General features: G+C 42.1%; 1 protein-coding gene across 2 annotated transcripts in view; it reads right to left on the bottom strand.

Annotated features, from left to right (window-relative positions):
* The window catches only part of PISD (phosphatidylserine decarboxylase), a 30,122-nt gene extending 24,276 nt beyond the window's left edge, over positions 1–5,846 (bottom strand). The window contains exons 1-2 of one of the 2 annotated variants that reach the window (XM_006218029.4): positions 5,743–5,846; positions 127–206 (exon numbers count right to left, since the gene is read on the bottom strand). In XM_006218029.4, coding sequence (XP_006218091.1) covers positions 127–206; positions 5,743–5,807 — 145 coding nt within the window. In that variant the 5' untranslated portion in view covers positions 5,808–5,846. The remainder of the gene's footprint in view (positions 1–126; positions 207–5,742) is intronic. The other variant, XM_031670226.2, reaches the window with a different exon arrangement.
* Between the last annotated feature and the right edge of the window lie 9,710 nt (positions 5,847–15,556).

Below are 15,556 nucleotides of genomic sequence, written 5' to 3'. Positions count from 1 at the left end.
CCGAGCACTTCCCAGACATAGTATCATCCAATTCTAACAACCACCCATGGAGCAGCTGCTGTTTGTGCCAATCTACTAACACACTGAAACACAGAGAGGCCGGCATCACCTCTAACCACCACTTACTTGTGGAAGAGGTTCTGAGAGGCAGCTTCCTCAAGGGCTGCAGGAAATGGCTCCTGGCAATGTCCTCACGGTGACAGGGCCTACAAGCAAGAAAAAATGAACCATCAAACATTTTTTTAATTAAAAAATTAATGAGTCAACTGCCAAAATTTGAGTACAGTTTACAGATTCAATAACAGTATTGTGTCACTGTTAATGTCCTGGTTTTGACCATTGTACAGTGGCTATGTAAGAAAACGTCCTTATAGGAAAAGGGCTAAAATATTTAAAGGTAAAGGGGCACCAAGTGTTTCAAAAAGAAGAAATATACATATTTACACACACACAAAGAGAGAAAGAAAGGGAGAGGCAGGGAGAGAGAATGAGTAACCAGACACAGTTGACATCCGGGGAATCTGAGTACAGGGTACTTGGGAATTTTTGTAACATTTCTGTAAATCTACAACTACTTCCCAATAATAAGTGTGAAGAAAAATTTTCTTTTAACTCAGAGTAAGACCACGATAAACAGTACAGCCAGCACTTATGCAAAGCGCTATGCTTCTTCACCACAGAAGAGCTGTGCACAACCCTGCCCCCTCTCACGCCTACTCATTAAAGAACCTAGTAAATTGGTTGAAATGTTAAACTTTAAATGTTTGTCCTGGGGGAAAAAATGACACAAACAAACTAGACTGAACTAGTCTAATAATCTACCTCGAACCTGGAAGGCTCACCTGGCGTGGAACCTCTGAGTTACCATCTTTGGCTACTTTGCCACAAATGCCACTTTCACAGCGTGAACAGGTTTTTCAAGCATTCTGAGAAAAAATTACTAATTATTTTCATGGCTTTAAGCTCTAAGAAACTATTATTCCTGTTTCAGTTTGTTTCTATTCTGTGTTCCAGATTCACCCCAGGAAGTGGCAGCAAGTGAAACATTAGTGAACATCTCATGAACAGAGTCTCCCTTTCAAGGAGCAAACATCCTGCTTTCAAACCACATGGCACCTCAGTTTCCCCAAATACTGACCTGAAACCTAAAGAAACTGTCCTTGTAGGTAAGCGCTTCTTTTTACCCTTGGAGCCCTTTATGAGAAAAGCAGAAATTTACTATAGATGTCTAAACTGCTATTTTTGTAGAAAAATATACCTGCATTTATGACTTTCACAGAATAACATTTACACGTGTGGATACTTAGTAATATCTTACACAGATATTCTGTAAACACGATCAGATTTCAGCACCTTCATTTTCTCACGAGAAATTTCCTTGACGTAAAGCTGCCCTCACAGCACAGTGCTAATATGACGACTGGTTCTCCTGCAGGCACGCAAGGTCTGTCTGGAGAACAAGCATGGGGCCGGGACAACCACTACCCTCTCTAAGGCCAAACAGCTGGACAGCTAGTAACACAAAAGGGGGTGCGTTGCAGTGTGAACGTTCCTTCAGCAGAGAACAATGCTCATCTCTTAGACTGGACGCTCTCACGACAAAAGCTAAACGCCTAAAACCCTGCTTTCCAAATGGAATTAGAACAAGAAGTGTGGAGTCTAAGGGCTGCATTGTTGTGTTGTGCACACTGCTGCACTGTGTCCTCGGAGCTGCTGCTGAACCCTTAACTGAAAGAACATTTGCAGACCGTTGAACAAGGCTTTTTTTTTTCCTGGTTGGGGGATAATGTTCATCCGCGGTGACTGGATACCCGGCACTCAGGTGGCTGGTTATGCGTTCGGACATTCCTGGGAACAGAGCTCGGCCCTCCTCCAGGGCTGTGGCCCCAGATCCTGGAACAAGCGCCTGGCAAAGCCCCATTACACCAGCTTGTCTTTCATGCCTGTCCTCACGTGAATGTTGTGCTTCCTCCCGTCTTACATGAACACCGTCCACCCCACTGCAAACTCCTAAAAAGAGCTACGTTCACTGTCCCCACTTTCTCACCTCCCACTCAACCAGGCTTTTCTCCTAACATGTTACCTCTTGTCAACGTCACCAACTTCCACACTGCCAACACCAACACGCATTTCTTGGCCCTCACGTCATTTGCCCTCTCAGCAGCATTTGCCACTGGTGATTCCTTCCTCCTCTCCCCTTTTTACAATAACTGACATATAACAGTATCTTAATTTCAGCTGTACAACATTATTCCCTATTCGTATATGTTATGAAATGATCACCACAGTAAGTCCTGTTAACTTCTGTCACCATACATAGTTAACAAAATTTTTCTTCTTGTGATGAGAAAGATCTACTTTCTTAGCAACTTTCAAATACACAATACAGTATTATTAACTATAGGCACCATGCTGTACATTACATCCCCAGGATTTACATATTTTATAACTGGAAGTTTGTATCTTTTGACTACCTTCTTTCACTTTTTCCTTCTTGAAACACATTTAGCCTCTGGGGCCCAGATTTTCCTCCCACCTCTCTGGTCTCTCCCTAACTTCAAACTGCTGCCATGCCCAGGGATTGGATCTCTTCTTTGTCCACCTTCTCTTTCTAGAGATGCTTTAAACAGCCAGATACCGATGACTCCCTCACTGCTCCTACAGATCCCTATTTCAACTGGCTACCCAACATCCCTACTTGGGATCATCTCAAACTGAGTTTGTCCAAAACAGAACTCTTGACCCTCTCTCACTGCCCTTCAACCTGCTCTACCGCTAGAGCTGTCCATCTGTGGCAGAGACTAGCCAGCTATTTATCAAATCTGCTTCCTCTACTTCCTCTATGCAAGAGACCGTATTTCCCAGCCTCCCTTCCAGTGGGGTGTGGCCATAGAACAGATTTCTAACCAATGTGAGAACCACTCAGGCTTCCCAGGCTTTCCCACTCTTTCAGCCTGTTTGATGCAGACAAACATGCAGACCTCGAGAACCCACATGTTAAAGATGGCAAGAGACAGGGTCCCCAAATCACTGATGCCCTGCTGACCAGGAGCCCCCACTGGGACTTTACATGATCGACATATAAACTTTTACTGTGTTCAGTCACTGAGATGCTGGAGTTTACCTGTTACCATAACAGCATTACTATAATTAATACTCCATCTCAGAGAAAAGGAACCACCATTCACCCAGCTGCACAAGTTGAAACCCAAGGACTCTTTTCTTTCTCACTATCCACATTCAATCCACTGACAAGGCATGAAGACTCTACCTTCAAAACACATCCTTGCCTACCTATTTCTCTTCCCCACCACCACTCTCATCCCAGCCTGAGCCACCAGATCTCTCACCGAATGACTCAACGGCCTGTTCTCCCAGGTGCCATTCTTGGCCCCTAAGTCCTATTCACCACAGAACACCCAGAGTGATCATCCACGCCTATGCATTTGCTGTTTGCTCTGCTGGGCAAACCCCTCCATGGGGCTCACTCCCTCCTCATTCAGTTCTTTGCTCAAACAATTCCTCCTGGCTGGTTTCTGACCACAAGCCCAAGTCAGACAATCACCCTAAGTCCAGTCCCTGGCACCTGGCTATACGTTAGTATTATTAACGTAACAGAGCTGCTGTTCAGCTGGCACACAGTGGAATGGCCACATCAACTGTCTGTGCCAGTGTCCATGTTTCCCAAGTTAATATTTTTGAGATCACCCCTGGTGGCAACACTTTAACTACAATCCTTATGTCTCTCCTGCTTTCTAGAGCTGTGAAAGCTCTCCTGAAAGTGAACTGGCAGGCCTCTTGAAGGCCTTAGTCCACATTCTATCTTGTGTCATTTAGTAATGCTTCCTCTCTCTTCTACTAAACTGTAAAGTTCATTAAACAAAAGGCCTATTTCAATTTATCTTTTAAATCCTCTCTTCCCTGCTCTCCCTCCCCCTCTCCCTGATCCCTGGCACTGCACTTGGCAGTGGTAAGAGTGCCATAAATATTCTTGAAGGAAAATCCCACATGAGCAACCACTCCCAGGTACTACGTCCATACTCGCCTGAACCTAAGAATCATCCAAGGCGCTTGTAAAGAATACAGCTGCCAAAAAAAAAAAAAAAGAATACAGCTGCCAGAGCCCCACCGTACATTTACTGAATCTCAATTTGGCAGCGAGGTGGAGGTATACCTGGGAATCTCCCTTTCTAATAATAATCCACCCCATTTTTTTAAATCAAACAAGTTTGGGAAACACAGCCCTAAATTATCACCTGTAATTGCTTTCTCTTTGTTCTATCACCTTCAAGTATCATCCAGTTACTGAAAAACTTCCCTGCAATATGAGGCTTTGCCTCACAGATACCCCCTTACATGAAAATCACCAAAATGTTCTCTTTTGTTTTGTTTTGTTTTGCATCTTAGTATAGTTCCTATCTTGATATGTAATACCTTTGAAAATCAAGAGCCCTATTGTACCCAAATCTTCATCCCTCCCACCCACTGCACCTAAACCCAGTCTTATCTACCTACACTGGTACTAAAGTTTTTTTTCTTTTCCTTTTAAAATGGTGGTGAATGAAGTATATACTCCTCACCATTATTAAAAATACTTATTTTTTGAGAGTGTCACGTTTTAGTCTTTCCAACTCATGACACATTTTAGATGATTTCACGGCTGACTCATAAACAGCACACCTAGTAATAACATTAAAATCAGAGCCCTCCTGTTCAAATGCTAACAGTTACCACCACATTGCAGAGCGCCCTCCTGAGAGAGCTACACCATTTCTGAATAAGTAATAATGGCAAAGTGAAGTTTTCGCGGCTAGGGCAGTTGACAATTTCTGTTTCCTTTCAGTCCAAATCCAGTGTCCTTACTTCCCAAAATGACAGCGCAAGCTTTGGTCAACGCTAACAAAGTGAAGCCTGCCTGAAATATCAAAATACGCCCGTCCCTCAAATCTTAGCTCTTTGAAATGACACCGAGGAGCAGATTCTTGAGTCATAGCTAACGTTTTAATCCATTTTCCAAGAGTCTAAATGCTCCCAAGTTATTACTCACACAAGCTATTCCAAATAATGAATGCCCTCACCGTGGGCAGCCTGAGGGGAAGGTCGTTGCGTGACCCAGGTAGGGGTCCTGGTTCCGCTACTAACTGGCTAGGAGAAACTGAGGAAGTCCCTCCTGCTCTCTCAGGGCCTCAATTTCACCAACACAAAAAAGAAAGGGCTGGATTTAGAAGACCCCTCCAAGAATCTAAGAGCTGGGAGTCACCAAGGTAACAAAAACCCCAATTCCATCACTGACTATTTTGATTTTTACCGAATCCAACCCCCTCGCTTCAGAAACCTAGACTCCGAGGTGAAAGCCGCCCGACCCCCAGTCCAGTGCTCTTCCCACATCACGCCGCCCCTCCCAGGAACACGGATCCCTGAGAAAAAGAGGCCAGTCCTGCCTCGGCTCTAGTGGCCGGCACGCAGCCTATATTTCATCTGACTTGGGGTGGGTTTTTTGGTTTTTGTCCCTTGTGGAAAACATAAAGAAGGAGTGCTTAGGCCCGACTCTGAGTAAACTCAAACTGCCGTACGTGGCGGCAGCGCACCTGCTCCCGAGCTCGAGGTGAGTGGTGGTTCCGTCTCCTCTCGAGCTCTCCTCAAGGCGGCCCGCGGTAGAGAAACGATTCCTCTCCGGACCCCGGTTTGGCCCGGACCGCCCCCCGCCCCGCGCCTCGAGGCAGTCTCCCCAAGCAGCCGTACCTGCTCCGCCACGGTGCGACCCCGCGCAGCAACCCCAGACACCCCCGCCCGAGGGACGCCGCCATCTTGCCTCCTCCTCCTCCTCCTCCGCGGGACACACCCCCTTCTGATACGCGGGGCGCGCGCGCGTGACGTCACGAGCCTCGAGCGCGCGGGGCCAATGAGGAGCGTGGAGTGCAGGGGACGGAGCTGTCTCAGCTGTTTTCCCGGTTACTCAGCAGCCTGCCGCTTCCGGCACCTGCTCAGCTAGGTTGGGGAGGGGCGGACGGTGGTAAACTTGGGCCTGAGCGCAATGGAGCCAGCCCTACTTCCCTGCGCCCTGCGCATCCGCACGTGCCTGGAAAATCTGACTCACCCAAGGTCCGAGAATTGACCAGCTGAGCTAATTCGCTCATTTTACGGTTGGGAGAACTGAGAGCATCCACGACTCAGCTACCATTGATTAAGCGCTTCCTAAGTGCCAGACTCTGTGCTCATCACTTTGCATGCATGGTGTCTCATTCTTACTCCCATCGCCCAGAGACCAGAGACCAAAGGTCTTGGATTACCCAGAAATGCAACTAGCCGTCAAAAGAGATGCTAGGTGTGATGGCGCGTTCTCCTTCAAGGATTCCTGATCTTTAGGCTTAGGGGAGTTTTCAATAGTATCTGCCTTTTTTTTTTTTTTTTTTAAAGTGGGCAGAGACTAGAGACCGGCATCTAGCCCTGAGAATTATTCCCATTTTAAAGATAGAGAAACCCGAGTCCAAGAATGTTAACGAGGATGCTCAAGGGCACACAGCTATAAAAAGAGAAAAGCTGGAATTTGAACATATATCGCTGATTCCAAAACCCATGATCTAAACATTTTTCCTTTTCAGCCATTTGCCTTTCTAGGGCATAACCAGACTTTACAGGGAGCCTAACAGTCCTCAGTTTTCCTGTCGGAGTGGAGACACTTCCCTCTGGTTTTCATGTCTGAAGTGTGGAGGAGGGGAGTATAGAATTGGTTTTACTATTCAATTAAGAATAGTTAACTCAAAACCAGGGGGAAAGAAAAAAAGCTGGGAGGGGGAGATTATTTCAAAATGAAGTGAATTTTGGAAAACTGATTATCCACATGCAAAATAATCAAGTGGACCATGTATAAAAATTAACTCAAAATGGATCAAAGACCTAAAGCTAAGAACTAAAACAATAAAACTCTTAGAAGAAAACAAGGGAAATTTTTATGACATTGAATTCAGCAATGATTTCTTGGATATTACTCCAAAAGCACAGGCAACAATAAAATAAGATAAATTGGATTTCATCAAAATAAAAGGTTTTGTGCATCAAAGGACACGATCAATAAAGTGCAAAGACAACCCAGAGAATGGGAAGACTTTCACAAACCACGTATCTGATAAGGGTCTAGTATCCGGAATATATAAAGAATTCCTAAAACTCAACAAAAAATATCCCAAATAACCCAATTCAAAAATAGGCAAAGGACTTGAACAGACATTTCTCCAAAGAAGATACACAAATGGCAACTAAAAGATGCTCAACATCACTAGTCATAAGGGAAATGCACATCAGAATCACGATGAGATATCAATTTCACACCCATTAGGATGGCTATTATCAAAAAAAGAAAAAAGGAAAAAAATCACAAGTGTTGGTAAAGATTTGGAAAAATCGGAACTTTTGTGTATTGCTGGTAGAAATGTAAATGGTACAGCTGCTGTGCAAAACAATATTTTACCACATACACAGAAACAGTCAGTTGATAATAAGTGTTGATGAGGATGTGGAGGAATCAGAACGGTCATACTCTGCTGATTTTCATTTTTAAAATCAATCTTGCATTGCTAGTTATTGTATGTTATCCTTTTTATCTATCACTGGATTCAATTTGCTAGTATTCTGTTTAGGATTTTTGTACCTGCTTTGTGAGAGAGAATTGGACCGCTATTTTCATCTTAGTTTATGTGTATGAATGTTTTTCTATACATTTATCCAATTGTTCCAATACTATTACTGAAAAGACTTTCCTTTCCCTATTGAATTGCTTGGCATCTTTGTTAAAATGAACTGAACACACGTGCGTGGGTCTATTTCTGAGTTTCAAAGATCTCCATTTGTTCCATTGATCTATCTTAATTATTGTCACTTAAATTAAAAATCTTGAATCAGGTGGCATGGATTCTCCAACTTTGTTCTTCTCTTTTAAGATTGTTTTGGCTTTTATAGATAGGTCCTTTGCATTTCCATAAAAAAATTTGGAAACAGTCAATTTCAGCAAAAAAAAAAAAAGTCTAGTGAGATTTTGATTGGGATTCTGTTGAAATCAGAGATCAATTTGAGGAGAATTGACATTTTAACAATAATGAGCCTCCCATGCACGGACGTGATAAATCTCTTTGACTGTTTACAACCAAATATCGTATGTAAATTATTGCAGACGTGCCTCATTTTATTGAACTTTACTTTATTGTGTTTCGCAGATATTGTGCTTTTTTCCTTTTTTAAACAAATTGAAGCTCTGTGGCAACCCTACTCCGAGCAAGTCTGTTGGGGCCATTTCCCAACAGCATTTGCTCATTTCCTGTTTCTGTGTCACATTTTAGTAACTCTCACAATGTTTCAAACTTTTCATTATTATTGTATTTGTTCTGGTGACCTGTGGTCAGTGATCTTTGATGTTACCATTGCAAAAAGATTATGACTCACTGAAGGCTCAGATGATGGTTAGCACTTTTTGGCAATAAGTGAATTTTTTAAAAAAATTTATCTCCTTATTTGTTTGTTTGCTTATTTATGTTGGTGGGGAGGTAATTAGATTTATTTATTTATGTATTTATTTTTAACAGAGATACTGAGGATCAAACCCATGACCTTGTGCATGCTAGGCATGTACTCTACCACAGACCTATATCCTATGTCCAGGGGGTAAACTATACATCAATAAAAAGAAAATATCTGGGAAACCAAAACCAAACACAACCTACTGATTTTTTTTTCCAGTTTTTTCCATGAACATTTCTCCATTTTCTCTCTGGCTTGTACTGCAGCCAAGCAAGTTTTTTTTTTAACCTTTTTTATTGAGTTACAGTCATTTTACAATGTTGTGTCAAATTCCAGTGTAGAGCACAATTTTTCAGTTATACACGAAGATACATATATTCATTGTCACATTTTTGTTTTGCTGTGAGCTACCACAAGATCTTGTATATATTTCCCTGTGCTATACAGGATAGTCTTGTTTATCTATTCTGCATATGCCTGTCAGTATCTACAAATTTTGAAATCCCAGTCTGTCCCTTGCCACCCTCTGCCCCCTTGGCAACCACAAGTTTGTATTCTATGTCTATGAGTCTGTTTCTGTTTTGTATTTATGTTCTTTTTGTTTTGTAATTCCACATATGAGCGATTTCATATGGTATTTTTCTTTCTCTTTCTGGCTTACTTCACTTAGAATGACATTCTCCAGGAACATCCATGTTGCTGCAAATGGCATTATGTTGTTGGTTTTTATGGCTGAATAGTATCCCATTGTATAAATACACCACATCTTCTTTATCCAGGCATCTGTTGATGGACATTTGGGCTGTTTCCGTGTCTTGGCTATTGTAAATAGTGCTGCTATGAAAATTGGGGTGCAGGTTGCAGCCAAGCAAGTTTTGAGAAAACAGATTTCTACTTTTGTTTTCCAGAGACCATTTCTGGAATGACCCTTTTAAAGCCCAGGCTCAGTGTGTGGTGAGATTATCATACTAAAGGAAGTAGGTCAGACAAAGACAAATATCATATGATACCACTTACATGTGGAATTTAACAAAATGATGCAAAAGTGAACAAACAGAAGGAGACTCACAGACATAGAAAACTTACAGTTACCAAAGGGGAAAGGGGTGCAGGGGATAAATTAGGAGTTTGAGATTAGAAGATACAAACTACTATATATAAAATAGATAAATAACAAGGTTCTAATATATAGCACAGGGAGCTACATTCAATATCTTATAATAACCTATAATGGAAAAGAATATATAAATATATGCATAACTGAATCACTATGCTATCCTCCATAAACTGATGCAACATTGTTAATCAACTCTACTTCAATACAAAAAAAGACACCAGTATACAATACAACCTCTTACATTTAGGTACATGTCTAAGTGTTGTAAACCGACTACACTTCAATAAAAAATAAGAATTAAAAAATATTTAAATATGTGTACATATATACACACACACAAATATATACACACATATCCCAACCCTTTGGAGTTTAAAAAATAGATACCTATATGTATCTGTGTGTGTGTGTGTATAAAACCTTTAATAAGGCCTCCTTCCAGCTATAAAGTTCTGTGATTTTAAGGTAATATGTGCCTGATTTGGGATTTTGCTCCATAAGTTTTTCAAATAATAAGTCAATTCTAGATTCTGTCCATTTAACGAGGAGAAGGGGGAGGTGCTGGACAAAGAGAAGTCGGGAGAAAAGGAAGAGGCAGCGATAGAAACAAACACAGACTGAACTACAGAGGCAAAAAGAGACCGTAAGGGGGGCGGCGGGTTCCTGGGGCCTCACCTCCAGCACCTGGCCTCTCCGAGAACATGATTCAAGTTCTTCCAAAGCCGTGCTGCAGATTGAATGTGGTGCATGACTTGCAGGCAGATAAATGTAGTCAGTGGGGCTGAGTTCGTTGCAGGCTCGTGGCCACCTTTATTGGCCCAGGAAAAGTTGTCCTGGTGCTGCAGGAGCAGAGGAGCAATTGGGAAATGGAAGTAGATTATTTACCTGAAACAGGTCTGTGCAGTTTGCATGACACAGTGGAAGTGAAGAAGTTACCCCAAAAGGTAGCTCCTGGGGAGCCTCTTGGACAAGTGACCAAATTCTAGTCCTTCTGGTTGCCGTACCCCCAAAAACATTGTCTCTACTGTAACATGGGTGGGTTAGAGAGAGTCTATTTTTCCAAACTCACAGAAGAAGCAGAAAAGAAAGGGCTAACTGAGTGGTTTTAGTAAAAGACAGTCCTGAGGGCATTTGGGTGTAGGGGTTGCTAACAGCAACAAAAGCTTTTGCGTGTTGCATATTATTAAACACTCTGTGCGTACTTCTTGTGTTTATCGGGAAAGGAAGACAAAGATGAAGATCTGTTTTGTGTACTTTTAGGACTACTTTGGTTATTTTACTTTGGGAAATTTGATATTGTAAAAGAATAAAGCAAGAATTGACTGGGCATGCCATTGCTGCTGGTCCTTGATGTCGCTTCTTTAGTTGCAAAAGGGGCCACTGACACTTTGTTGGAAAAGTTGGATAAGTCACATCCGCTCGGGACGAGGCACCAGGGCCTCTGGTTTTGGAGAGGCTGGCGGTGTGTGAGCAGAGCGGGAAGGAAGCCGTCAGCAGCAGGGGTGTTCCTTAGTGACAGCTACTCATTGTCCCCAAGAACTTTGTTTTTAAATTGAAGTCTAGTCAGTTTACAATGTTGTGTCAGTTTCTGGTGGACAGCATAATAGTTCAGTCGTACACATACATATATTCATTTTCATATTCTTTTTCATTATAGGTTACTGTAAGATACTGAATCAAGTTCCCTGTGCTATACAGGGACTACTGTTGAAACACTTTTTGTGCAGTAGGACCTTTTTGTTTATCTGTTTTATATATAGTAGTTAGTATCTGCAAATCTCAAAGTCCCAATTTATCCCTTCCTACCCCCTTCTCCACCATAACCATAAGTTTGTTTTCTATGTCTATGAGTCTTTTTCTGTTTTGTAAATAAGTTCATTTGTCTTTTTTTTTTCAGATTTCACACATAAGTGATTTCATATGGTATTTTTCTTTCTCTTTCTGGCTTATTTCACTTAGAATGACAATCTCCAGGTCCATCTGTGTTGCTGCAAATGGCATTATTTTATTTTTTTATGGCCGAGTAGTATTCCACAGTATAAATATACCACAGCTTCTTTATCCAGTCATTCATTGATGAACATTTAGGTTGTTTCCATGTCTTGGCTATTGTAAATAGTGCTGCTATGAACATTGTCCCCATGAACTCTTAATACTTGAAAACTTACTACTATAGACTATTTGACATGCGCTTCCAAAGAGTTGTGAATGAGGCATCAAAATCAAATACTTCTCTACTTTGAAAATGCAACTTCCTTAGAGGATAGCTTGCATTTCTGATGACTTAAGTTGTGTTTAGAAACAATCCCCATCACAGTTCCCTAAGCACAGTATCTGACTCTAAAGAAATGCAGACAGCATGAAAGACGCTGACTACACAAACTCTCCAGAGTTTCCGCTCTGTCTCCAAACTGCAAGCTTGGCGCACTACTGCAATTCTCACCTTCCTGTCTTCTCTCTAAGTCCCAGGGCTTACCAGCTCCCCACTAACCTGTTATGTGTCCCTAGTTAAATTCCTAACTGCTCTGATCTTTGATGACTTATCTGGACATTTAGCTATCGCTTACCTCATGGTATTGTGAGGATGAAATGATGCAGCATAATGTCAATCATCTGGTGGGTGTAAATTCTCCAACAGCTACTGCGCATTACTTTCTGCTGTGATTTTTCTCTGGCCATGAGGGGGCAGAATTAGCCTAGGATTGAAGGATGAGTTTTTAATCAACTTTGAATTTCCAGAGCTGTGGGTGGGCGATGGCCAGGCTTCATTATGACTTTCTTTGGTCCTAGATACTTTTGCCTTCATGGATGACTTCTTCCAGAAAAAAAAAAAATTAAAAATTATAGTTGGGGGGATGGGTATCACTTAGTGGTAGAGCACATGCTTATCATGCACAAGGCCCTTGGTTCAATCCCCAGTACCTCCATTAAAAAAAAAACCAATAAAAATAAAAACTATAGTTTACAACTGTGTTGATATGAAGACAGTGGAATCCAGGTGCAATACAGGGAATATAGCTGATATTTTATAATAGCTATCAATGGAGTAAAACTTAAAAATTGTGAATCACTATGCTGTATATCTGAAGGGTATCTGATACTGTAAATCAACTGTGCCTCAATTTTTTTTAAGTACAGAAAGTAGAATCTGGGCCTGGCTCATCATTATAATTCTATTCATTTTTTTTTTCTTATTTAAAATAAAAAATTAAAGTACCGCTGTGGCCTCCCAGCAATATCAGGGCCCCTAACACTTTCCCTGCTGTGTGTAGTGATCAGGTCAGCCTTGGGTGGTGGTGGGGAGGAGCCAGTCATCACTGCTGATTCACTGAGGGGAGGCTTGGGCTCTGAAAGTGTCTGAATCCTTGCTGGGCCTCTTATAAACAGTATGCACAGTTGACCCTTGAACAATGAGGGGGTCAGGGGTGCCAACCCCTTGTGTAGTTGAAAATATGCTTGTAACTGTTGACTCCCCCAAACTGAACTACTGATAACCTTACCAATCACATAAATGGTTGACTAACACATACTTTCTATGTTTTGTGTATATCATCATTTTATGCGCTCATGACACACCTACTTTTTTTTTTGATATTTCTAGGCTACGTGGTTTGTGAGTTTTTTTCAAATGGTCAAAAATCTTCTAAAAGCTTTTCCAATGATTCAATTATTTATTGAAAAAAAAATCGCAGTATCAGTGCACTCATTCAGTTCAGACCAGTGCTGTTCAAAGGTCAACTATATTAGTTTGCTCAGGCCGCCATAACAAAGCAGCACAGACCGTGGCTTGAACAATACAACGTATTTTCTCACAGTTCTGGAGCTAGAAGTCCAAAATCAAGTTGTCAGCAGGTTTGATTTCTTCTGTGGCCTCTCTCGTTGGCTCGTGGATAGCCTCATTCTGTCTCCTCACCCTGTCTTTCCTCTGTCTACACCCATCCGTGGCATCTCTCTGTGTGTCTAAATTTCCTCTTCTTATAAGGATACCAGTCCGATTGGATAAGGGTAGGGGACCCTACCCTTATGGCCTCATTTTAACTTAATCATGTCTTTAAAATCTCTACCTGTAAATAGAGCCATATTCTGAAGGTTCTGGGGTTAGGACTTCAACATACTAATTGGGTGGTGGGGACACAATTCACCATATAACACAGTGTGACCTGCACAGTTGCTTATTGTCTCAAAGCCTGTTTCTCCATCTGTTAAAATGAGGCAACACCAGTAACTGCTTAATGGGCACAATAGGATTTTACCCTACTGCCTAGATGATGCAAATGTTCTTGAACTAGACAAAAGATGGTTGTACCACACTGTGAATGCACTAAATGCCACTGAATTGTTCACTTTAATATTTCAACAACATAATTTAAAAACAGGCCAAGGACTTGAATAGTGTGTCTCTGAAAATAAACAAATGACTAACAAGGACATGAAAAAAACATTTAATGGCACTCACCATTCGGGCAATGCAAATCAAAACCACACTGAGATACCAGTCATGAGGTTACTCAGTCAAATGAGATTCCCAATCACTCCACGCCCATTAATTATGCTATACAGTTCTTAAAGATACAGAAAAGAACAAGTGTGGGAGAGGATGTGGGGAAACAGGAACCTTTTTACACTACTGGTGGGGAGGTTCGATGGTGTAGCCACTGTGAAAGCCAGTCCAGCATTTCCTCAAAGAGCTGGACATAGAGTGACCTTATGACCCAACAATTCTACTCCTAGGCAAGTACCCAAAGGCACGAAAGCAGGAATTCTGACTCATACTTGTGCACCAGAGAACACAGACCAGAGTCTATCAACAGGTGAATGGGTAAACCAAACGTGGTCTGTACACATAATGGAATAATATTCAGCCTTTAGAAGGATGGAAAGGCCAACACAGGCTACAACATGGTTGAGCCCTGAAGACACTAAGTGAAATACACCAGATACCAAAGGACACATGTTAAGTGATTCCATTTATATGAAGCACCTAGAACAAGCAAATTCACAGAGACAGAAAGAAGAGTGGTTACCAGGGGCTGGGAGGGAGGGTGGTATGGGGAGTTTTGCTTAATGGTTACAGAGTTTGGGATGAGGAAAACGTTTTGGAAATAGACAGTGGTGATGGTTGCACAACATTGTGAATGTGCTTAGACACTGAATTACATACTTAGATTGTATGTTATATATTTTTATCGCCATAAAATACAGTAAATCAGAGATATTTTCTTCTTTTCCAAAGAAAGTTCATTTTCTGTTATGTGAATGTCACCCAATTTTTTAAATGGAAGGACACAAATCATCAGTTAGATGTGCAGTTCAAACTGGTGTGGAGAAGGTAACAGGTTTGGTGACAGACACAAAGGAAAGCACGTTAAGACTCCTGGAAAAGGACAAAAAAGGAGCTTAGCCTTCAACAAGCACAGGCCCAGGGCTAGCCCCAGGGGACCCCAGTTGTGGCCCCAAGTCTCCCAGGAGCTCACAACTCCTTGAGGGGAGACAGACATCAAACTGCCACCTACAGCACCATGAGTCAAGTTCTAGAAGAGCTGCACATGAGTAAGATTTGGAGATGGACCTGCTCAGAAGGAGAGGACCACTTCTGGGGTGGAGGCAGCCGTTACCCGGGGCTGCGTGGCCTCAGGAGGTCCAGCTCTGCAAGCTGCGCTGAGGTTCCCTGAAGCCTCAGTTTGCAGAATCCAGACAGCCCCATCTTGTTGGCTGGAAACTTGGTGGCTTCAAAGCTTTAGGAATGTACAAGAAATTTGGTAAACAGCACTGCAAGATGAGAGACTCAGAGAAGATCCCATTTCAAGAGAACTGGCATGACGTTTACACTGGTCTGGCTGGGCACGCTGGCTCGTGGGCATTGCAAAAGTTACCCGCTTGGAAACCTGCCTGCCTGTCTGCCATCAGTGGCACTGTTCTAATGGCACC

This window comes from Vicugna pacos, chromosome 32 (assembly GCF_048564905.1).
Source record: "Vicugna pacos chromosome 32, VicPac4, whole genome shotgun sequence".
In the NCBI taxonomy this organism is placed as follows: Eukaryota; Metazoa; Chordata; class Mammalia; order Artiodactyla; family Camelidae; genus Vicugna; species Vicugna pacos.
The sequence above is the reverse complement of the archived record's forward strand: the minus strand, read 5'-3'. Positions and strand labels throughout refer to the sequence as shown.